At 45.5% G+C, this 22,962-nt stretch overlaps 1 protein-coding gene across 5 annotated transcripts in view; it reads left to right on the top strand.

Annotated features, from left to right (window-relative positions):
- C2CD3 (C2 domain containing 3 centriole elongation regulator) overlaps positions 1-22,962 on the top strand; it is a 146,852-nt gene that overhangs the window by 116,490 nt on the left and 7,400 nt on the right. For 3 of the 5 annotated variants that reach the window (XM_036119521.1, XM_078058537.1, XM_036119522.2), the window contains 4 exons: positions 1,285-1,446; positions 4,948-5,165; positions 8,096-9,017; positions 13,161-13,272. In XM_036119521.1, the coding sequence (XP_035975414.1) occupies positions 1,285-1,446; positions 4,948-5,165; positions 8,096-9,017; positions 13,161-13,272 (1,414 nt within the window). Of the gene's footprint in view, positions 1-1,284; positions 1,447-4,947; positions 5,166-7,772; positions 7,933-8,095; positions 9,018-13,160; positions 13,273-22,962 lie in introns of those variants that run through there. The other 2 variants (XM_078058536.1, XM_036119525.2) reach the window with 2 other exon arrangements.

Raw genomic sequence — 22,962 nt, 5'->3', positions numbered from 1 at the left:
CAACTCAACACCCAAAAAACAAATAACTCCAATTAAAAAATGGGCAGAAGACATGAACAGACATTTCTCCACAGAAGACCTACACATGGCCAACAGAGACATGAAAAGATGCTCAACATCACTCATCAGGGAAATGCAAATCAAAACCATAATGAGACGTTACCTCACACATATCAGAATGGCTAAATCAAGAGCACAAGAAACCGATATTGGCGAGGATGTGGAGAAAAAGAACCTTCATGCACTGTTGGTGGGAATGCAAACTGGTGCAGTCACTGTGGAAGACAGTATGGAAGCTCCTCAAAAGTTAAAAATAGGGGCACCTGGGTGACTCAGTTGGTTAAGAGTCTGCCTTCAGCTCAGGTCATGATACCAGGGTCCTGGGATCGAGCCCCTCATCGCTTCTCCCTCTCCCACTCCCCCTGCTTGTGTTCCCCCTCTCGCTGTGTCTCTCTCTGTCAAATAAGTAATAAAATCTTTAAAAACAAAAATAGAACTACCCTATGATTGAGGGATCACACTACTGGATATTTACCCAAAGGATACAAAAACACAAATTCAAAAGGCAAATGCCTCATGTTTATTGCAGCATTATTCACAATAGGCAAACTATGGAAGCAGCCCAAGTGTCCATTCATAGATGAATGGATAAAGATGTGTGTGTGTGTGTGTGTGTGTGTGTGTGTGTATACATACATATATACACACATACACAATGGAATATTATTCAACCATTAAAAAGAATGAAATCTTGCCAGTTGGAACAACATGGATGGATCTAGAGTGTATAATGCTAAAAAAATAAGTCAAAGATGAATAGCATATTTCACTCCTATGTGGACTTTAAGAAACAAAACAGGGGAAAATAGATAAACCAAGAAGCCGACTCTCAACTCTAGAGAACAGATTGTTACCAGAGGAGAGATTGGTGGGGGGATGGGTGAAATGGTGAAGGGGACTAAGAATACACTTACCTTGATGAGCACTGAGTAATGTATGGAACTGTTAAATCACTCTATTATACACCTGAAACTAATATAACACTGTATGTTAACTACACTAGAATTAGAATTTAAAAAGAGAGAGAGAAAAATAAAGGAGTAAGACTGAAGGCAAGATTATCTGGAAGAGAGTTGTAATCCAAGCAAGAATTAACGAAGCCAGAACTGTGGTAATGGGGATGGATTTGCAATATCATCTTAGGAAGGTTATTTGTTGATTGTCACATTAGAAGAGTTTTCTTATTGGTTAGGAATTTACTTTGGCCCCATTTATTCCTGACAGAAGTGGTACCACAAGAAGTCAGGCATCACGCCATGAAGAGCATGTGCAGAATATCCGCCGGTTTCATGAATCCCTGCAGCAGGGAGAGGCAGTTTTGCCACGTGATGACAAACTGACCACATTGCCTTTGTCCTCCCGTACTTCCATTCTGACTTCTCTCAGGTAAGGCCCTGTGCTGGGAAAAGACACAGGAAACCATAGTGAAGCACAAGGTAATGGGCAGTGGCAGCCGGCAGGACTGCTTTTCTGTCCACTGCCGCTGCCCTGGGAGGCTTAGGAGGGGTTTTTGTCTAGGTTAGTGTTGAATTGGACCCTGGACCCTCTCGGGGTTCCTCATAGATCAATCTTTCTCAAGCTTGAGGCCTTCCATTCCTTCATGGGCTCTATTACTCGTACCTATTAACACAGGAACTTGAGGTTATTCACCAAACATAATAACCACCCTCACATCTATACAGCTTCATACCTACTTTAAATTTACAGAGCCTCATCCTGCCCACTGTCTTTCTTCTCACAACCACTGAATTCTTCCAGACCAGCATGTCCTGTTAATGCTTGTCTCTTTCTTAATTTTGTCAGCATCTGAGCCAGAGGAGCCCTGTGAGAATTGAAAGAGCCATTCTGGATCATCTGAGTCAGCCCCTGGGTTATCTAGTAAGAAGTGTGGTGCTGTGAAAAGGTCTCGGCTTCAGAGTCCAGTAGCCTTGGCTCCTGATCCTGGCTCTGCCATTCCCAGAGGAGGAGATAGCCTGTTGCCGGATCATTATAATGACATGTGATAAGAGCTGCAGGTTTTCTAGCAAAGGGTAGATGGAGGAATGAGTAACATTCTAAGTTGGTCATGGGAAGATTTAAAGAAGTCACACTTGAACTGGTCTTTGAAGGAGCAGGTCAACAAATGTGGACATTCTATGCAGAAAACATGGTAAGACCCAGAGGCATGAAACAGCAAGTCACGTTTGGAGGAATACCAGCAGTAACAGGATACAGCTGAGCATAAGATGTAAAGAGCAGAGGGCCTAGTCAGTTGAGCATCTGACTCTTGGTTTCAGCTCAGGTCAAGACCTCTTGGGTTGTGGGATCGAGCCCCACTTAGGGCTCCGCGCATGGTGGGGAGGCTGCTTGAGAGTCTCTTCCAGTGCCCTTCCCCTTACTTACATGCTTTCTCTCTCTCTCAAATAAATCAATCTTAAAAAAAAAAAAAAAAAAAAAAAAGATGTAAAAAGCAGGGCAAGTTTCTATAGGGCCATCTTGAAGGGCCCTAAATGTCAGCTAAGAGTTTGGACTTTTAGAACAAATGCTTCTCAAGTGGAAAGTGATGGGGAGGGGAGGAAGAGAGTGTGTAAAACTTGAGGAAAAAATATTTGACAGATTTTATATTTGGAAAAACGAACCTATTTCTTGGTTTTGTAAAGCAAACTCAGAAAAGAATTGGCAAAATGTTTTTGAATGGTGGAACATGGGTTAAAAAGAATTGAACAGGGGCTCCTGGGTGGCTCAGTCGTTAAGCGCCTGCCTTCGGCTCAGGTCATGATCCCAGGGTCCTGGGATCGAGCCCCGAGTCGGGCTCCCTGCTCAGCGGAAAGCCTGCTTCTCCCTCTCCCAGTCCCCCTGCTTACGTTCCCTCTCTCGCTGTGTCTCTCTCTGTCAAATAAATAAAAAATCTTTTAAAAAAAAGAATTGAACAGTCATGCTATAGACTATGGGAAACTGTTCAGACTTTTATAATTACAAGGAGGTGGTAGATTCAGATTCTCATTTTAGATTCTCAGCTAGAGACTGGAGGCTATTTAAGTAAAACCATTAATAGTGTGGCTGCATTTTATTGGGTCATTCACATAACATATTTTAGAATTCGCTGAGAAGAGAAAAAAAGAAAGTGTCCTGCCCCCTAGAGCAGTTTCTCTCCAAGTCCACGCCATTGACATTTGGACCGGATACTTTGCTGTAGGGGCCTGTCTTATGCATTGTAGGATATTTAGCAGCATCCTTGGCCTATATCCACCAGATACCAGTAGCACCCGTCCCCTGATTATGACAACCAAAAATGTCTCCACACATTGCCAAAAGACTTCTTGGGGCCAAATTGCCAGGCTATAAACCACTGCCCTAGAGCAGTGGTTCTCAAAAAATTTAGTGTGTATCAGAATCACATGAAGAGCTTGTTAAAACAGCGGCTGCTGGACCCACCCATACAGTTCCTGATTCAGAAGGTCTAGGATAGTGCCTGAGAATTAGCATTTCTAGTAAGTTCTCAGATGATGCTGATGTGCTAGACCTAGAACCAGGTTTTGAAAACTGCTAGTAGACGAATTCTCTACCAAATGGAGATGAAACAAGATACCAATTTTACATGACTTCCTTGGGTTCACAGAGCCCTAAAACATTGCTTCATTTGAATCACAGCACTCGTATGAGGCCTGCAGAGCAAATATTAATAAACCTTTTCACAGATGAGAAAATTGCAGCTTAATCTTAATAGGTTCTATACCCAGAACCTCTGACAGGGCCAGTTGGGTATGCACGTTTTCTAAAGTTCCACCAAGTTCACGGTTGTTTCGCATGTTCCTGCTACAGGTGGCGTGTGGTGTACACCCAGATGTAGACACCTAAATCCACCGTGACTTGAGAGTCGTGGCCTCTAGTGACAGATTAAGGATCAGCATTGTGCTCCCTCATTTAATTTGTATTTGACTGTAGAGCATGCACACTGTTCCTAACAAAGGACAGAGAGACTTTCAGTTTACCTCACAGGTACTTAGCGTCTGTGTTGTACCAGTGTACCAGGCACAGTGAGTGAACCAAAGAAATAGAGAAGTTTGAAATACTGTCTTCTGTCACCAAGTGCTCATGGCCTAGTTTGGGAAACTGACACGTAATGAGAAAACTAAGGGGAAATCTAAGACAAAAGGTTGATGGAGATGCCAAGAGTGAAGGAGTTTAAGGGAGAGGTGGCCCAAGGATTTGGGTTGATGGACTTTGGAAAGGAGAAATATGAGCACTTTAAAAGTTAAAGAGCATAGGGACACAGCAAGGGGAGTAGCTTGAACTCGGGTTCCAGCATTCAGAGGTATGAGGCCAAAATGAACCTAGTTGGGACAGGGCCCATCTATGATCATGGAGAAAGCACTGTGCTGGGTACAGTAGATAGAAAGGAGTCAGCACGCAGCTCACAGTACATCAGGGGAAATCGATGTGATTGGAGAGTACAGAACTGTGGAGCACAAAGGGGGACTTCTTAAACCAATTTAGAGGTGCAGGGAAGACTTGCTAGGAGAGGTCACTTACTTGAAGGATCAGGAATGGTTATGAGGTAGCAAAGGTCAGTGTTAGTCCAGAGTAAGGCCTTCCTCTGTCAGAGTAAGAGGATGGTAGTCAAGAATGGTTCCTTCCCTACAGGAGGTGGGGTTTTTGCTGGACATCAGAAGAGGAATCTCATTAGCCAGACAGAAGGAGGGGCAGGTTGTCCCCAGCAGCAGGATTGTAGTCAAATGAAGGATGAATTGGTGGATTAGAGCAGGAGGGTAGGGTCCTAGTGTTAACAGACCAAGTGAGAAGTACTAAGGTCCTAGCTCAAGCAGTAGAATGCCAGGGAAATGTAAAAGATGCTTGCAATCCCAGGAAATGACGCTTTTGTCCTCTTCTCCCTTTCTTTTTTTACAGGAGGAATCTGAATGAGCTAGATCAGATCCAGCAGTACTTCAGTCAGAAGCTCACCAAGCCTTTACTTCCCCTCAGTGCTCAGACTCATACCATCTTGCAGTGTCCGGAGAGCCACAGGGACCATCGTGGGCCCAGAGACAGCAGCCTAGACCCAGAGAGCCAGTGCATCCTGGAGAAATCCAATAACCTGGTGTTGCAAGTCAGCTCCTTAATCACGGGTATGGCTCAGGGCCCCTCTTGTTGAGGAGTTATGCTCACTGGGTGCCTATTCAAAAAGCATTTGAATATCAGCCCTCATAAAAGCCCCTATGACAAATAGAGACCAACAGCTTTCACTGTCTTACTTATTTACTGTCTTCCTTCTGGAAGGAGAGGTGTAATAGCACGGCACAGGGACATGTGAAATGGAGAGACCGTCAGACTGAGAGGCAGGAGACCCAAGTCAGGTCTTTGGTGGCTTTCTGGCACAGGCTTACTATATGACACCACTTACCCTCACCCCTTTCCCTTCTTGAGGTTTCCCCAGCCAAAAAAAAAAAAAGACAGGAGTGGATTAGGTAAGTTCTTCAGTAGCAGTTCTTGAGCTTGTGCCACTCTGTTTTCAGGAAAAAATCAACTAGACATATTTAAAATTGTAATTCTCAGAAGGCAGAAGTCTGCATTTTTAGCAGGTACCTCAGATGACTCTAGATGTTGGTGGTCCATAGTCGACCCTTTGAAAAACCCCTTAAAGCAGTGGACCTCACTTTGGCTGCATATTGGAGTTCTTAAGGGAACTTTTCAAATTCAGATGCCCAGGCTGCACCGTAGGTTAGTTGCAACAGGATCTCTGAAGGTGGGACCCAGGCATCAGTGTTTTTCAGAACTGCCCAGGTAATTCCACTGTGCAGCCCAGACAGAGACTGCTGTAGGATAAGTATTTCTCAAACTTGGCCTGAACATATAAAAATCACCTAAAAAATCACCTGGGTCTTGCTCCATTCTTTTGAATCAGAATGCAGGGTTAAGACCTGGGAACTTACATAGCAGGCACGGTAGGGGAATAGTGAGGAAACAATTAGAGCAGTACCTTTAGCCATCACTTTGGTGTCATTTTTGTTCAAGCAAAAGATGTATATTGTACACAGGGATGAATAAGTTCAGTTTTCTCTGTTCAAAGGGGAAAGAAGCCACCATGATTGATATTAGGTACAAACTTCCTTCTTATCCTCTTTCCCAGAGAGCTGACCTGTTGGTAGCCAGGGCTCCAGAGGTACATGCTGTATTTGGCTTCTACTTGCTTGGAAATAGTCAGTCATCTATTTACTGAGCACAAACTATGCCAGGCACTATGTGTTACTAGTTCTAGGAGGATAAAGTGGTGGACAAGACAGGAATTGTCTTTCCTCAAGCGTACATTCTATAGTCAACTGAAGAAACTGCCCCCCCAGAAAGAAAGCATTAAGAGCAAAACAGAGGGAGGCTTGTTTGGGGTAGAGGTGAAAGCAAATCGGGAACCCTCTAAATGGGTATATTAAAAGAGGAGAGAGAATGAGAGAGATGATTGGATCGAAGAAAACAGTTCAAATAAATAAACTCCCCCAGCCTCCATCACTTCTCAGTACACTTTTGAAGAAGTCATTAGACAAGTAGATACAAATGAAGCTTGAGAGTGAGTTACTGAGTAGGGATCTCATTTATGCCACATCTATGTGCCAGGTCCTTTGCTGGCCTCTAAAAATGCAACATGAATCAAACACATGGTTTCTGCCTTTGAGAAGCCCACAGTCTGATGGGGGAAACATACACAGTAGCATCTTAAGTGCTTCCTTATAGAACAACACTGTTTAGCCATCCCATCCAGCTGGCGCACCCGGGAAGGCTTCCTGGAGGAGGTGCAGTAGAGCAGGGCCTTGAAGGACGGGCTGGTTTGTAAAAAGCAGAAAGACTGCTCCAAGACAGAAAGGATATTTCAGGCCAAGGGATCAGGATTAACTAACCTGCTTCCTGGTTCCTCTTCCTGTTTGCAGGTAGGGATGTTCCGTTCTCATACATCTACTCCCCTTTGAGATATGAAAATTATTAATGTATTAAATTCAGCCCACATCTCCTATAGGCTGCAGATGCCATTAGGTGCCGTGAGGGAGATGTGACCCCACACTCCAGGAGTCAAATTTGCCTCCCAATTCCTAACTTTCTCTTCTTAAATAACCATGCAGACAAACCGTTTACTAGGCCTATTTTTTTATGCCCCCCATTTAATTGCAAAATAATTTGAAATGACTGGTAGCTTCCATTTATTGTTTATACATGTGCCACACCACATATGCCCATTTATCACATGTATTCTTTACCATAACCCTGTGCGAAGGGTGGTGTTAATCACTTTTTAAAATTTTTATTTATTTATTTATTTTTATTATGTTCAATTAGCCAGCATATAGTATATCATTAGTTTTTGATGTAGTGTTCAAAGATTCATTAGTTGCATATAACACCCAGTGCTCGTCACCACACATGCCCTCCTTAATGCCCATCACCCTGTTACCCCATCCCCCACCCCCCTGTTAATCACATTTTAAAGATAAACAGGTTCAGAGAGGATAGTTTGCTCATGACCACAAAGTTGATAAGTGACAGTAGAGATTTGAACCCAAGACTGACCAGCCCCCAAAGCCTCTGCTCTTTCCACACACCATGCTGCCTCCATTTTCTCTGTAAACCTCCCCTGCCTTACCATTTGGGTGATAGATGACTTGCTTTTATTTTCCAAGTAAAATATATAGTTCTAATAACTGTCATCAAATAGGTAAATAAGTAGATTCTCATTTTGATTTTTAATATAGGTAATTACTGAAGTAAATGGAAGCATGAACATGCCCGCCAGGACTCCTAGCTCCCAAGAATTCCTGAGCATGAGCAGATAGTCTCTGAAAGCGATGTAACCACAACTATAAACAGATTAGATTTTGGTCCTCTGATGTTAGAATAAAGTGCTAGAAATTATATACTGCCTTGCATATAGTTTCACTGATTCGAGTGGATTAACCATCTTTAAGATTTGTTCAAAGTCTGATTGCAAGAATACATCTGAAGCTAGAGCCTAGCATGGGAAAATTGAGTGGTCTGTGGCCCTATCTTGTAGTGAGACATATCTGTTGCTGTTCAGATCTGCAGACCATCACCAAGAATTCTCAAGCATCTTTGAGTTCTCACCGAGCCAGGAGTAGAAGCGGAGAGGTTCCCACCCTACCAGATGCTCAGGACACAGTGGCCATGCAGGAACGAAGCACAACTCCAGACCTGCCGTTGGCAAGAGCTCCAGATGAGGGCAGAAACCACCTAACTCCCCCTACTCTTGAAGAGACTTCAAGCGGAAGAGGAATGCTCTGTGAGTCCCTGGGGCACACAGTACCCATTACAAGGATGCAGAGCAGTGAGGAAACTGAGGCAGGCCCAGCCTACAGTGATGAGGACTATGAAGAAGACATCATTGAGCCCAGGACACTCAATGACATCACCACCGTGACAGACAAAACTAGCCCTTGGTCCAGTTTCATGTCAGACGCAAGTGAGATCATCAGCCCTCAGCCTGATGAGGTGCATAGGGAAGGCCCTTCTTGTCCTTCTTCAAAGCGTTTCCCCAGAGAAGAGCTCAAAGGCAAAAGTAGCCCTCTGTCCAGCCCAGGAAGGGCGGTCCACCCCCACCTGCTTAGGCAGGGTTCTCCTAGCCAAAGTCTTACTGCTTGTGAGGCTGAAGCCTCTCATGCCAGGGATGGAGAGCCTGCTTCAGCAGACCGTCAACTTGTCTCACAAGTGACACTCTCAGGAGCCCAACAGAGCAGCACTTCTGTTGGATTGAGCTCACCAAGAGCAGATCAGGACCAGGAGCCCAAGCCAGAGGCCCAGACTGAGCATGAGGCTGCCTCCAGTGAACTAAGTGATTCTGCTGATAGCTTCGAGAAATTCCCTCTCTACCTAGCCTCCCAGAGCAGGAAGGAAAGCCATCGGGCGCTACCCATCAGCTGCCCTGACATCAGGCAGAAGCAGGCAACATCTGGATCAGAGGTGTCCACAAGGCAGAGCCTCCTGTATCCTTTGGGATTTCCAACAAGTAGTCCCCCCTTGAGCCATTTGTAGGCATTTTGGATGCTGGCACTTAGGCTAGCCTAGTGTGTATGTGTGTGTGTGTGTGAGTGTGAGCAGTGGCCTCCCTCATGTAATGCCCTGGGAGGTACAGGAAGCCCCTTCCTTCAGAAGATGCCGGGGCGAATACGGTGCTATGATGCTACTGTTAGCACCGCCCTCGGAAGCATAATGCTTTGAATTGGGTTTAAGGGTTAGTAGCACATTCATTAGCCTAGCCCAGCCTGATTTACTGGATCAATCTATTGGGGATTTTACACTTGAAGGCAGTGTTCTGGATGTAAGGAATGAGACCATTAATCTCAGGTGAAATCGAAGTGAAGGGTGCAGAGAGAGGGGAAAGGAGAGTACCAGCACTGACTGAGCATTTACTATGTGCCAGGCACTTCACATACCTTTTTCATTCAGTCGTCATTAAGTCTAGAAGGTCGGTATCATCATTTCTATTTTGCATGTAGTGAAACTGAGGCTCAAAGTTACGGTAACTTGCCTAAATTTTTTTTTTTAGAAAAAAGGCAAGTGATAGGGAAAAGGAGAGAGGAAGTGGGCGCAATTGAAATGGACTTGCCCAACTCCCCCTCCAGAATGGCAGTGTTAATGGGAGGAAGGGACACCTAACATTCCCCCTGTTCCTGCTTTGAAACACGGATGGACGTGTTATGGGAAAAAGAAACCACTCCGGACCTTCGGCAGCGCAGCAGCCAGCAGGGGTTACTGCGCAGCTGCTGAGGAAGGAGGCTGTTCCACTGAAGAGATCTTTCTCTACCAGAAGCCAGGGGGCCTGTTTTTGACCCTTCTAGACCCAGCTTCTTATTACTTGTGTGACGTCAGACTTACAGTTTAACTTTTCTGAGCCTCAGTTTCTTCACCTGTAAGACGGAGACAGTAATCCCTTACCCACCAGACTGTACACTCCCCACGTAGGTCAGGGACCTTGTCTTTTTCTGTGTCCCCGGCACCAGACATAACACAGAGGGGGGATCGGTAAATATAGATTGAATTGAACTATCATAATTTCACAGGATTCTTGAGAAAATCAAATCAAATTGATTCTTGAGGAAATTAAATGAGTACCCACTACACAAATGTGATTCATGTTGCAGAGCAGAGAGAAACTAAAGGGTAGGCGGTGGGGACTCAGGAAAGACGGAAACCATGAAATGGCTGGAGGGTGAGCACTGAAAGCAGGTCGCCTTCAGTGGAGTTCCTGGCCTCACTCATCCTGGCTTCTGACGTTGCTGCCTTTACAGTCGGTTTAGTTATGCTCAGAATGTACGGTCTGCTGGAGCGGTCTGTGCCCAGGTCCCCAGGGTACTACTCTAATTCGGACCTCCCAAATATTCATTCTTCCAAAAAATGGGTATTGCCAGGCTGTGTGCTGCTACTGAAGACAGATTTGAATTAGACCTTACCTCAGAAGTTCCCATTAAGAGGCAGGGACAGGCAATGATACAATTTCTTGTTCTAAGTGCTGTGATGAAACATGCACAGAATGCTAAGGAACAAGAGGAAGAAGCTGCCCTAATACTGTTTGGAGGCATCCCAGCAAGAGAGACAGTAGAGCTGGACCTCAAAGATGAAGAGGCATTCTGTAGGCAGAGATGAGAGAAAGTTCTAGTCACAGCGGACTGTGTGTGCAGAGGCATAGCCGGGTGAGAGAGCCTGGCCTGTGGGCAGCAGTTCACTCTGGTTAGAGCCCAGGCGTATGTGGGATGGTGAGAGGTGAGGCAGGGCTGCCTCTGAAAGAGCCTTTTATGCCTGGCTAAGGTGCTTGGACTCTATCCTGTAAGCAAATTAAACTTCAGTGTCCTTATCTTTAAAACAGAAGTAATAATAGTACTTCTCTTATGGGGTTATTGTGAAAAGTCAGTTAACAGTTTAAACTACCTAGCAAAGTGCCTGGTACCATAGTGTTCAGGAAATGTTAACTGGTAAGCAAGAGTGTGATTGGTCAGGTTTACATATTAGAAAAGTCACGCAATGCCTTGTAGAGGGTGGATTATGGATTAGATGAAGGGAAGGCCAGAAGCAAGGAGACAAGGTGAGAAACTTGCAATAATAATAAAAGATGAAGAAATGTGACCTAAAGCATAGACTGCTTTATGATGAAGAGGAGGGGCACAGATTTGAGAGAATTAGATAGGGGCAGGGAAGAGAAAGAAGAAAATAGAAAGGATGACAGAGAGAGTTGTCACAAGTGCTAGGTAAGCAAGGTGATTGACTAGATAGGAAACAGCACATAAAGAGAGAGAGTTTTGGGGGAAGGTACACATTTCCGTTTTGGATATGTTTGCCTGGGAGACATCCAAGAGGAGGCCAGCTATAAAGGTAGGTGCCTCTGGAAACAGATAAGGGCAGCAGGGAGAGCATGGAAAGGGAGAAGCACACACCCAAAATGGAGCCCTGAGGATCACCAGTACGTAAAGCGCAGAACCAAGATGCCCACAGAGGAGGCGAGGAGAGCTGGTCAGAGGTGGAAAAGCAGGACGGAGGCAGGGCAGGAGCAGAATGTCTGGGAGTAGTGGTCAGTGCTCTGACACTTAAGACAGGTCCAGTAGGATGTGGACTGATGGTGGCTTTAGCGTTAAGGAGGATGGTGCAGAGGTGGGAACGGAAGGCAGACTTCAGTGGGGGAGGGAACCGGAGTGGTAAGGACAGCAAGAATAGGCAACTTTTTCCCATTAACCAGGGAAATAAGAGTCGCTGACATTTAATGAGCACTTGATGTGTCAGGCACTATTCTAAGTACTTGTGTATATAAAGTCATGTAATCCTCAAAAGGTACTATTACTATATCCACTCTACAGGGGAAGAAATAGGTGCAAAAAATGAATTTTCCTGAAGTCACTGTCTAAAAAATGACAGAGGTGACTGTAGGAGCCGGACCCCCAGAAAGGCAGGAGGCAGTAGGCTGAGAGGGGGAGCTTTGGTGCTCCGGACGTACCGGTGACACCTTAGCAAAGCTCTTCCTTCCCCACAGCATCAGCTAACGGGCACAGTCCCCGGTGGTCAGAGCGGCCACAGCAGCTAGGGCCTGCTTCACTTGGGCCTCTGACGGAGGCTTGGGTAAAAGGGTTCTTCCCCTTCCGGATCTCCAACTCCACCCCCACCTCTCTAGAGAAGAATCAGGGACTTGAGCCAAGGCAGGAAATGATGCCTTTCATTCATTCAGTGGATACTTACTGAACGCCTACTGTATCCCAGGTGACAGGAATATGACTATGAAAAAGAGAGCGATCATCTCTACCCTCTTGGGAGTTCAAAGTCTAGCCTAGAAGAACCCTGATAAACCAATTTGAACCAGAACCGTATTTAGCTTATTGAACAGAAACAAAAAATTAGAACATCAAAATAGTCCCCTCCCAAACGAAAACAGTGCTTTGAGTGAACAAATGTTTTTGGAACACTGTGTTCTCGGCACAGTACTGGGTACATCAGAGGATACAGAGAAGTACAAGATGTGGTACTTGCTTGTAGGGCTCAGATGCAGACTGTGTGGACGAGCTGTGCCCACAGACAGCCCCTTATGTAGAGTCCTCATTCCTGGATGTTGGCAGAGAACAGCTGGGAGGACACTGCCCTTGGAGCCACCTTCCCACCCCGACCCTGTCTGACTGACTTCTCACAGGTCAGTTTTGGGTCAGCAGGCCCTCAGCAAGTGTCACTGAAATGTTGCTGCCTACCAGCCTCATACAGGGTTCTAGGGAAGTAGTGAGGTAACTGAAGGAAACTACACCGCCCGTACCTTTGAGAAGCTTCTGGAAGGAATGCTGAGACAAATCGAGAGTCATAGCAGAGTAAAACAAGCATTAGCCTGTGTAGCAGACTGCGGGGAAGGAGGGATCTCCGTGGGCTGACATTAGGAGAGGCTTCCAAGAAGAGGATTTTAACTAACCCTTGCAGAAAGTATAGACTGTGATTTGTTAGGGGTGGGCAGGGTCTTCCAGGCAGAAGGCACCAGTGGAGCAGAGGTGTCATGGGCAAGAAGAAGTTGGGGGAAATGAGTGGGGGTGACTAAGCCCAGGGGAGAAGCCAGTCTGGCAAGGGGGGAGATTTCTAGGTAACTGTGTCCCTTAACTACCATCTAGGCCGGAGCCCATTGTGGTGCCCAACTTCTTTTTGCCTCCCCAGCAGTTGGAGGCCTCCCTGCGGATGCTGTCATTCTCTGCAGCTTTGCCACCACCAGCCACAACAGACCAGGTAAGAACAGCCGGCTGACCTCCCTCCCCTAGAGTCCTCATCTCTTCCATGGAAGCATGTGCAGAATGCAGAGCTGCCCTGGGCTAGCTTCCTGACAAGGCAGCAGCACTAGTCACTCTCCAAGCTTGTGCTGAGCACATTCTGGAGGCCCAGCAGCATACAAGGAGTTCACCTAGGGGTGAACTAGGCACAAAATGAGGAAGAGTAAATGTGTTAAGAGCAGGGCATCATCAGCCAAGATACAGCTATGTGGCAGAAACATTAAAAACAGGACTCAGCCAAGAAAGGAATACTGAGTGCTGTGGGAGCTCCACTAAGCCAAGGTGGGCATGAGCAGAGGAAGCTTCAAACAGGAGACGCAGCCTCCGCACACGGTGAGAGATGAGTAAGGTCTGGAGGAAGAGAACAGTATCAGGGCTATACCCGTTTGTTGTTTACAGAACACCTTGTAACTGTTCATCCTTCAGCTGACCTAGCTGGTTACAGATCCCAGCTCTCCTCTTTTCTGCCTTGGCACAGCACCAGACCTTTCTTGCAGGTGGCAAGAAATAATAACTACTTTTGTAATCATTCAGCGTATATTTCTAGAGTACCTACCCTGTGTCAGGCATTGTGCTAGGTTCTGAGCATACGGTAGTAAATAAGACAAATTCCCTGTCTTCGTGGAGCACAAAGAGTAAACAAAAAAAAATATTTACAGACGGTGATGAGTAGTAGGTGTTTTGTTTTGTTTTTTAAGATTTTATTTAGTTATTTGACAGAGAGAGGGAACACAAGCAGGGGGAGTGGGAGAGGGAGAAGCAGGTCTCCCACTGAGCAGGGGGAGCCCGATGCAGGGCTTGATCCCAGGACCCTGGGATCATGACCTGAGCCGAAGACAGACGCTTAACCATCTGAGCCACCCAGGTGCCCGAGTAGTAGGTGTTCTGATAAAGAACAGGGTCTCTCTGAGGAGGCAGTGTTTAAGCTGAAAGATGGTGGTCATGGTGGTGCTTGCAGGGCACTGTTCAAAGCACCTTGTATTAACGCTTTACATTCAGCAACCTAATGAGGTACATATTTTATCCCTATTTTAAGAGGAAGAAACTGAGGCACAAAGAGGTGAAGTATCTTGCCTCAAGCAGGTGTTAAGTGATAGAGCCAAAATAGGAATCTAAGCAATCTGTTTTCAGTCTGTGTTCTAACTACTATACTGTGAAGGCGCCAGCCATGTAAGAACTTGGGAGATGAGTATTCCAGGCAGAGAGAACAGCAAATGCAAAGGCCCTGAGGCTGAAAGAGCTTGGCATGATCTAGGAACTGACACAGAGCCAGTGGCACCGGAACATAGAGAGGCTGGAGAGCCCAGAACACACAGGACACGGAACCATGAAAAAGAGTGTAGATTTCATTCTAAATGCAAGGATATCCTTTGAAGTGTGTTAAGCAGGGGAATGAGATCTGTTTTAAATTTTAAAGAATTCACCCAGGGTGCTAAATAGAGAATGGGCTGTCAGATTTTGCAGCATGATGGTCATAGGTGATCTTGAAAGAGTAATTGCAGTAATGTGGAGGAAAGAACTGTAATAGTGCCCATGTGCCACGCACTTATTCTAGATCCTAGGGGTGAACTAGGCACAGAGCCCCTGCCTCATGGAACTTTTAAAAAAACAAAATAATTTCAGAGAATAATACATGCTATGAACAAAATATATTTGTTTATTAATTGTAATAGCTAACTCATATTTAATGCTTATATGCACCAGACATTAAGTACTTTCATGTATAAACTCATTTAATTCTCCCAACCGGAGAATTCTCCCATGGGATATCATTATCCCCATTTCATAGAAAGGAAAACTGAAGCTCAGAGTTGTTTTTTTTTTTTAAGATTTATTTATTTATTTATTTTTATTTGAGAGGGAGATCAGAGAGAGCACAAGCCGTGGGAGGGGCAGAGGGAGAAGCAGGCTCCCCGTTGAGCCCAGGAATCATGACCAGAGCTGAAGGCAGACGCTTAACCAACTGAACCACCCAGGCATCTCTCAGAGTTTTCCATACAGACCACCAGATATTATTTCTATTTTATATAGAAACCGAGACACAGAACGGTTAAGTCACTTGCCCAGCATCTCCCAAACAGTGACTTAAAACATAGGACTTCAAATCTATGCTTTCCATTACACCACTTTAAAATCATAACCCTGGACTATTTTTCTAACCACTTTGCCTTTCTATGGGTTTCATTTTGCAATTAACACTTAAAACATTTTTTATGCTTTTCCAGAGCCTACTTTGATGACCAATGGGGTCAGTCCAGAAGCATCTTGAGAGCCTGGGGGTATAGTCCTAAAGAGAAGCCATCACATATCCGATCCTTTTACTAGCTTTCCTTCCCCCTCTCTCCCTCAACTTTCCTAGCACCATTTTCAGGACATCGCATTTATTTGGCAGATGGATCAATCTAAGTTCTCACACATCTCATTTTTTATCAGATTTGTAAATCCTTTCCTGGAGGAGGAAAGATGCCATCCCCCACCCAGGAGCTCTGCATTTTTGTGGCCTTTATTCCTACTCTGGTTTGTGCTCTCCAGCTCATCTCCTTCCTCTTGCATGGCCCATATATCCCCATCAGCATTTATGCTAGAGTCTCCGGCCTATATCCAGGTACCAGGCACAAGCTTTTTTTTTTTTTTTCTTAAAGATTTTATTTATTTATTTGACAGAGAGAGAGAGATAGCGAGAGCAGGAACACAAGCAGGGGGAGTGGGAGAGGGAGAAGCAGGCTTCCCGCTGAGCAGGGAGCCCGATGCGGGGCTCGATCCCAGGACCCTGGGATCATGACCTGAGCCGAAGGCAGACGCCCAAAGACTGAGCCACCCAGGCACCGCCCAGGCACAAGCTTTTGAGCGAGACACCCACGAGGTGAAATACTGAATCTGCTACTAAGTAATGAAGGGATCTTGAACAGTGACTTGACCTTTCCGAGTTTCTGTTTCCTTTTAAGTAACATCAGGCTAAAATAATTCTTACCTAATAGAATGAGGCAAGAATTACTCTAGAGGAAAAAACTAGACACCATTAGCCCCCTTCCCTCTTCCCCTCCCAGCAAAGTGGGTGAGATGGCAGTGAGTCACGCCCCGCAGGAAGGGAATCTGTGGGCCACTCTGAGCTATCATCTCACCTATCATGCAGAACTGCTGTTCCTGCTTTTGAGTTTCTGCCTTCAGGAGGTACCAGCTCCCAGGGGACTTTACTGTCTTTGATCTGTTAAACATAAGACACAGGTGTGGGAGAGGGAGAAATAAGAATTTTCACTTCAATTAAAGGGCAAGTCTAGTTTTGAGAAGGTAAGTCTCATACACTTTTCAGCTATTTTTCTTTTCTTAGTCACAGCAAAACTCCATTATTTGTCTGCTGTTCTCAGGGCCACCTCTCTCCTCAGGACCTCATTCTGGGTCCTACTTAGGGTAACTAATCATCACAGTTCACCCAAAACTGTCCCATTTCAGCAGTGAAAGTCCCAGGACCCAGGAAACCTCAGGAGGTTGGTCGTCCTCACTAGCAGTGACCCTCTCACTACTGGATGCATTCAGAGCAGCGTATTTTCTGAGGCTTGTGCTCTGGCTGGCTGCTACCCAGTGCTGGATAACCTAGGAATCAAATCAAGTGTGTGTAAGACACTAGCAAGAAGAGGCACCAAAAGTTGAGAAAAAAAAAATTAAGAATGACATTTATTTTTAAAGCATTGAAATAGTTACCAGGGGTAAGTCAGAACTTTGATTAACTTCATTATACTTATGGTTTATTTTAGATCTAATTGTGAATTATACTTGGGCAGGAGCACCATAATCTTCTCAGTTTATGGTCTCGGAAGGTCTTAAATGTGGCCTCACTTTGAAGAATTTAAGACAAAAACCAGACGTTTGTATTTAGCCACATACTTACTGTTGCTGATGTTCTTCATTCCTTCTTCTCATCCTGATTTCCGACCAGGATCATTTCCCTTCAGCACGAAGAACTTCCTTTAGAATTTCATGTATTGCAGACCTCCTGGCAACAGCTTCAGTTGTCTGAAAATATCTTTATTTTGCCTTCATTTTTCAAGGATATTTTTTCCCACTGGATATAGAATTCCAACTTGAATTTTGTTTGTTTTAGCATTTTAGAGCTATCATTCCACACTCTGACTTACATTGTTTCTGATGAGAAACAGCCATCATTCTTACTGTTGCCCCAAATGTAATGTGACCTTTATTTTCTGTCTACTTTTAAGATTTTCTCTCTTTTCCAACAGTTTGACTACAATGTTCATAGTTGTGGAGGCAGGGGTAGGAGAGGGGAGGAAGAGCACATAGGTCTATTCAACAATATTAGCAGTGTTGTAGTTCTACTTAGGTTTGATTGTGTTGATCTTAAAAAAACAAAAGAACGGGTCATTTTACCAGCTAAATGAGTTTATTCTGGAACAGCAGAGGAATGGCAATTTTGGGACGAGCAAACTATGACAAAACAGGCAAGTCTGCAGAACAGAGGAGAGGGGCTTGCTTTTATAGGGGGAAGGGAGGAAGCTGGGAAGGACTTTTCTGCTGAGTTCTCCTTGGCTAGGTTGTTGCTGGGCAAGGAGGAATTCTTCCTTTTTCCTGCTGGGGTATGGAAATAAAGTAAGTTGCTTCCTGCTGAAGAATGCTAGGTCTGCTCCTTACCACCAGTGGTAGTGTGTGAGAGCTCCCCCTTCAGGGCTTCCTGACTCCATTTTAAATGAGGTTTCCTTTATTTTCACAGTTGGATTGGGTTGTGGATTCATAGATGTTCATTTTTATTATGCTTTATAATTTACATATGTCACATAGTTTCTTTGGTATGTAGCACAATGAAATCACAAAATTGTATGTAATTAAAATCTAAGAGTGAGGGCGCCTGGGTGGCTCAGTCATTAAGCGTCTGCCTTCGGCTCAGGTCATGATCCCAGGGTCCTGGGATCGAGTCCCACATCGGGCTCCCTGCTCGGCGGGAAGCCTGCTTCTCCCTCTCCCACTCCCCCTGCTTGTGTTCCCTCTCTCGCTGTGTCTGTCTCTGTCAAATAAATAAATAAAATCTTTAAAAATAAATAAATAAATAAATAAATAAATAAAATCTAAGAGTGATTGAATGATGCCAAAATGGAGATACCAACTCCTTCCATAAATCTGGCTGTGACTGTGGAGCAGGGAAATCGGATAGTGGCTGGAGCAGTGTGTGAGATAAAGGGAAGGTTTTTTGGTTTGGTTTTGTTTTTGCTTAATATGGGAATGGCTACAGCTTTCTTTATGTGACTGCAATGGTCCCATAGAGAAAAGGAGAATGGGAAGATGCAGGAAAGGGAGAGAGAAGAGAAAGGATGGTCCTTGAGTCAGGGAGGGCATGGGATGCAGAGCACATGTGGAGGCGGCCTTTTGAGAGGAAAAAGAAAACTCACCGTGAAGCACGAAGGAAGATGGAGAAGATCAAGAAGATGGGTGCTAAAGCAAGTAGGATTAGAAATTTGGTGGTAGTGTTTCCCATTTGATAGAAGCTTCTATTTTCTCTCTTTTTTTTTTAAGATTTTATTTATTTAGGGGCACCTGGGTGGCTCAGTCGTTAAGCGTCTGCCTTCGGCTCAGGTCATGATCCCAGGGTCCTGGGATCGAGCCCCACATCAGGCTCCCTGCTCAGCAGGAAGCCTGCTTCTCCCTCTCCCACTCTCCCTGCTTCTCCCTCTCCCACTCCCCCTGCTTGTGTTCCCTCTCTCGCTGTCTCTCTCTCCGTCAAATAAATGGGCAAAATCTTTAAAAAAAAAAAAAAGATTTATTTGGGGTTTTTTTAAAGATTTTATTTATTTATTTGACAGAGAGACCACAAGAGAGGGAACACAAGCAGGGGGAGTGGGAGAGGGAGAAGCAGGCTCCCTGCCGAGCAAGGAGCCCAATGTGGGGCTCGATCCCAGGCCCCTGGGATCATGACCCAAGCCGAAGGCAGATGCTTAACCAAATGAGCCACCCAGGCGTCTATTTTCTCTTCTTGTCTTCTATTTTCTGTAATGTCTCAAAAGTGAGAGTTAGGGACAGGAGGGCAGGAGCCCTGTCATGTACCCTCATTTGAGAATGTCATGCGTTCCACTTCCTCCTAAGGCCAGCCTTGGCCCTGAAGGTTGAAGGGGAGCATTTTGAGAGGCTGCTGGGCTCTTCTCAACCAGTGTCCTAGGACTGCTGTGCTGTAGCTAACCTGCTTCAGGGCCAGGCAAGGAGAGACTTTGTAAGCGCTGGCTTAGCTGTTCTGGCCTCACCACAAGATCTAAGGAAAGGCCTAATCCTTCACTCCACGTTGAAATGATGCCCCAGAGCCCAGGAACCTCTCAGACAGTCTTCCCTTCCAGCTTTTGTGAAACAGGGTTTTTCTCCGCCCCTTCCCCAGCGGTATAGTGGATACAGGTCTCTGTGTGACATTAGCCAAACCTTCTGATCTTGCTGAGTCTGTTTCCTCATTTGTCAGATGGGGTTATCAGGCCGCACAGGGAGGTTGTAGAAGACCAGGTGCCACACAGATAGGGTACAGAGGCCAGCCCTTCGCTCTTCTACTCGTGACTGCCTCATCTTCGGTTGCCACCGCTTTCAGAAGGAGAGGAGGATGGGCGGCCGGTGTAGCCGGACTGCTGCACAGCCAGCCAGCGGCAGTTTCATGGTACTTGGGAATCAGTCAAGTTCTTCCGCCTCTGCTTTCTCTTCCCTCCCATGATCAAGTACCTCTTCACTGGGACAGCTTCCTGGTTTTATTGAAAGTTACATCTGATTGTTTGCTTAGCTGCTTATGGGCAAACTAGTTTTTTTTGTTGTTGTTGTTTTTTAAGATTTTATTTATTTATTTGACAGAGACAGAGATAGCGAGAGCAGGAACACAAGCAGCAGGAGTGGGAGAGGGAGAAGCAGGCTTCCCGCCGAGGAGGGAGCCCGATGTGGGGCTCGATCCCAGGACCCTGGGATCATGACCTGAGCTGAAGGCAGACGCTTAACGACTGAGCCACCCAGGCGCCCTGGGCAAACTAGTTTTATCAACTTCCCTAAAGGGGAGGAAAGGTAGAAGATGAGACAGCAGTATTTTACATGTTGTTTTCCTGGGTTTCCGTCCTCTGCTCTTGTAGATATTTCTTTGGGTAAATTTCAACCACTCCAAGTACTTCAGTTATTATTTACAGTTTGATGTCTGTCAAATCCTTATCTTCAATCGAGACTTCTCTCCCATGTTGCAGACACGTGGATCCAGCTGCATCCTGGCCATCTTTTCCTTGATGTGTTACAAACAGTTCACTGTGTCCAAAACTTGAGCTTGTCACCTTCCTTTGCACAGCCCCTCTGCCACCTGCAGCCCTTATCTCTGTAAACTCAACCCTCATCGTGTGGTTACTTCTGCCAGAAGCATAGGTGTCATCTTTCCCCCTCTTGCTCCTTTACCCCCCATTCCCCAGAGCCCATCTGTTACCAAGGTCTGTTAATTCTGCCCACTAAATATCTTTTGCATCCACTCACTTCTCACCATCCTATTATCTAGTCTTCATCATCTCCCTCATGACTCCTTCTAACTAGTCTCACTCATGTCCACACTTTTGCACCACTGGAAGGGAGAGGGACTCTTCAGCGTTGCCAAAAAACAACAAAAAAAATTTTTTTTAATTTAAAAACCCGTATTCCTAAGCCACCTATCAAATCTGAGTGCCCAATTTTTTGATCTCTCAGCAGTGTGTGACATAGTTGATCTCTCTCCTTTAAGCACTTTCTTCACGTTTCTTTTTTTTTTTTTTAAGATTTTTATTTATTTATTTGACAGAGAGAGACACAGCGAGAGAGGGAACACAAGCAGGGGGAGTGGGAGAGGGAGGAGAAGCAGGCTTCCCACCGAGCAGGGAGCCCGATGCAGGGCTCGATCCCAGGATCCTGGGATCATGACCCAAGCCGAAGGCAGATGCTTAACGACTGAGCCACCCAGGCGCCCCTCTTCACTTGTTTCTAAGGCATCAGTTCCTCTTGGTTCTCCTCATCACTGCTCCTACTCAGCCACCTTTGCTGGTTCTTCCTTATTTCCCCTACTTGTTAACATAGGAGTAACCCAGCATAGTCTTTAGACTTCCCCATTTACATTTGTTTTCTAGATCACCCGATCTGATCTCAGAGCTTTAAATCCTCTCTACATGCTGATGACTGCTAACAGTTATCTTAGCTCAGACTTTTGTAAACTCTAGGCTCATATGTCCAACTGCCTACCCAGCAGCTCCACTTGGATATCTAACAGATACCTAAAGTTAACACTCCAGATTTTATTCCTCAGAGCTGTTCCTCAGTCTTCCCCATCTCCGTTAACACTCTATCCTTCTAATTCTGTGGTTTAGACCAAAACCCTTAGAACCTACCCCCTGCCCCAAACCTCTGTTTCCAATCCACCAAGAAATTCTGGCAGCTCTGTCTTTAAAACAGATCCAAATCTAACTATCACCACTCCAACCATTACCACCGTGGTCTAAACCACCATCACCTCTTGCCTAGATTATTGCAGAAATCTCCTCGCTTGCCTCTCTGCTTCTGCCCTTGCCCCTGGCAGCCCATTCCCCATACAGCATCTGTTAACCTCATAAGATGATGAGTAAATCATGTCACTTCCTGCTTAGAACCCTCCAGTAACTTCTCACTGATGACTAGGAGAGCCAGAACTGGGCCTGAGGACATGTAGGCCAGAGCACAGGAAGGTAATTTGGGCCTCAAACTTGAAATATACATCTTCTGGCAATTTAAAAAGTCATAGTCCTGAGCTAAGTGCAGAGAAGACAGAAGAAGGCCCCTTCCCTCAGGAGCTCACAGTTCCCCAGGGGGCGAGCTTTAGTTCTCAGTCCACCAACTTCTGTCAAGTACCTGTCAGGTACCACAGACTACCTTCAGGGAGCTCGCAGTTCCTAGGGGTACCGGCCTCCACGCCCCTCACTAGCTTTCTCAGGTGATATTAGCCTATCGTAACACTTACGGAAAACAAAAGAAAAAGAATGAATTTAGGGAAAAGAAGACAGAGCCACAAGAGTGGCTTGAGTAGAATTCAGAGATGAAGGAAAGGCTTTGTAAGCTGTGGATCTGGAGAAAAGAAACCTCTCCAGGGAATCAGCAGAATTTGGCAACGCGGAGGTCCAAGCAGTATACGCTAGAAAGGAGGTTAGAGGTAGGGAGGGATTGAACTGGACCAGAACAGTCAGGGTAAGATAGGAATCGGAAGCAAAGAGCAAAAGCAACCTGTCATCTGAGCTTTGGCCTCCCTGCCTGCCTACATGGCAGTTCTTTACCTTGAGATGGGCCTTGTCTTGTTCTGTGCCCTCCTGCCAAGGTCAGGCCCTACACACAGCAAGAACAAGTCCCTGGACTAACCACAGGCCTGGGGCCAGGAGCTGCTATTCCTGAGGAGTGAGTAAATAAATCTTTTTAAGAGAGAGGAAGAGAACTATATGAGTGTTAGCTATTGTTATTTTTATCATCATTACTGTTGAGATGTCTTCCCTCTTCTGTTGCTCCATTTTGGGGGGAACTGGTAGGATGAAATGCTAAGGGATAGGGGCGTGATCAAAAGCTTAGCACCAGGAACTGGGAGCTGGGACGTTAGGCCACACAGAGCAGCCCTGGAGTATGGAAGCACTTTTCAAGGCTGTGGCAGTTGACTGTGTGC

The sequence above is a fragment of the Halichoerus grypus genome, chromosome 11 (assembly GCF_964656455.1).
Source record: "Halichoerus grypus chromosome 11, mHalGry1.hap1.1, whole genome shotgun sequence".
In the NCBI taxonomy this organism is placed as follows: domain Eukaryota; kingdom Metazoa; phylum Chordata; class Mammalia; order Carnivora; family Phocidae; genus Halichoerus; species Halichoerus grypus.
Note: the sequence above shows the minus strand (reverse complement) of the source record. Positions and strands in the feature narration are given on the sequence as shown.